The sequence below is a fragment of the Eucalyptus grandis genome, chromosome 7, assembly GCF_016545825.1.
Source record: "Eucalyptus grandis isolate ANBG69807.140 chromosome 7, ASM1654582v1, whole genome shotgun sequence".
NCBI lineage: Eukaryota > Viridiplantae > Streptophyta > Magnoliopsida > Myrtales > Myrtaceae > Eucalyptus > Eucalyptus grandis.
This window is the reverse complement of record NC_052618.1, coordinates 18,803,261-18,804,889: the sequence shown is the minus strand read 5'-3', so window position 1 is coordinate 18,804,889 and position 1,629 is coordinate 18,803,261. Positions and strand designations below refer to the sequence as shown.

General features: G+C 40.1%; 1 protein-coding gene across 1 annotated transcript; it reads right to left on the bottom strand.

The window, feature by feature from the left end:
* Positions 1 to 291: 291 nt before the first annotated feature.
* Positions 292 to 1,051, bottom strand: LOC120295940 (receptor-like protein 20). The gene is made up of 2 exons (XM_039317561.1): positions 953 to 1,051; positions 292 to 870 (listed from the first exon to the last, which is right to left on the bottom strand). Exons 1-2 carry the CDS (start codon positions 1,049 to 1,051, stop codon positions 292 to 294), a joined length of 678 nt encoding a protein of 225 aa, XP_039173495.1.
* Positions 1,052 to 1,629: the final 578 nt, after the last annotated feature.

The following is a 1,629-nucleotide window of genomic DNA, read 5'->3' as shown; positions in this document are numbered from 1 at the left end:
ATAATTACAAAATGCTCTATATATTCCACCACCAAGATGGATTAAACTGAACATAATGGAGCATTTAAAGGTAATTCTAGATTTGTAGGAGCCAAATGATTATTCCAAAATGAAGGGATTGACTGAATTGGCGGTTTTACCTCATTTCTTGGAATATGTTTGTCTTCACAAACACAACTATGGGGCGTTATGATTGGGACTTACCATCGCAAAACAACATGGTTTCTTAAACTCAATATGCTTATGGACTAGTTAATATCTATAGCAAAAAAACAGAGAAAGTTACAAGTACTAAATAACAGAAGACGAAGGATTTCGATTGAGCATTCCTTGGTGCGGACCATCTCTTCTACCTTCTTCGCCTTTGTTTCTTCTGCCGAAGTTCTTCGCAAGACGCTGAACCCTTCTTCTTGTGATCAAGCAGTTCCCGAGGACTACTCCAATCACTAACCCGCTTGCATACCCCATGCACACGATCTTCCATTCTAATTCCATTGCACTCCCCGAATCTTGATCTTCTTCGGATGTAGGAGATGCTGATAGCGTTTTGGTATCTCTGCATTTTCTAGACATAGGAGTGCCACATAGCCCCAAATTTCCCTCGTAGGAATTGTTTTCAAATGTAGCAAACTGTTGTGATTGCAGTATTGGCCCGGTTAGACTGTTATAAGATATGTTGAAGACCGAAAGCGAATTGAGTTGCGTCAACTCCTGAGGGATCTCTCCTGAGAGCTGGTTTTGAGATAGGTCCAATGCTTCCAAATTGGTTAGCTTTGCCAAGAATGGAGAAGAGGACCCGAGAGAATGTTGTTGGAAAGGTTGAGCAATACTATTTGCTGTAGGCTTCCGATGGCCTCGGGGATTGCTCCGCTGAAGTTGTTGCTCGCAGATCAATCAATGTGAGGTACCCTTGGATCTTTGAGTAATTCATTTGGATGCCTTTGGTAATTACTCTCATAGAGTAGTCAAAGGTTGCATCTGAAGAGAAAATCCAAGCTCGCTTAATAGCATTCCCAATGTAGCTTGACGAATTTGTCTCAAAAACTTTCATGGCAGTCCAATGCTTGAAGTATCCCGATGGCAAGCTACCGGAAAAAATATTTTGGGATAGGTCGATGATTTGCAGTGCAGGGAACTCAATCCTATCAGCCGGTTCCCCAATAATTCCGTGAAATCTATTATACCGCAATATAAGTACCTTCAACCTGAGAAGTGAGCTCAACCATGACGGGAAAACATCCCTAATCTGATTGTTTCCGAAATTCAGGAATTCCAAATTGTCACAATTGCGGAGCGATCTTGGCAATGGCTCAAGCAATTTATTGTAACTCAGATCAATCATAACAAATGCACAGAAATTCCCATTCAAATTAGGAATTTTCCCAATAAAGTTGTTGCTTTGTAAACTCATTACTTCCAAAGTACCATTCAAATTACTTAAACTTTGTGGAAGAAACCCAGTCAAATTATTATAAGACAAATCAATCATCTGAATAGAGCTTAGATTGCATATGAGTGGCGATATTTCTCCTGAGAGCTTGTTATTTGAGATGAAATAGTACCACATTTCAGGAGTAGGAACAGGATCTGATCCTTGCAACTTGTTAGAACAGAGATCTATTACAACGA

Coding starts and splice junctions, on each gene's coding strand:
- LOC120295940 (XM_039317561.1), bottom strand. CDS start 1,051: ATGAAAGTTTTTGAGACAAATTCGTCAAGCTACATTGGGAATGCTATT. Junction 871..952: donor CCTTTGACTACTCTATGAGA/GTAATTACCAAA, acceptor CAACAACTTCAG/CGGAGCAATCCCCGAGGCCA.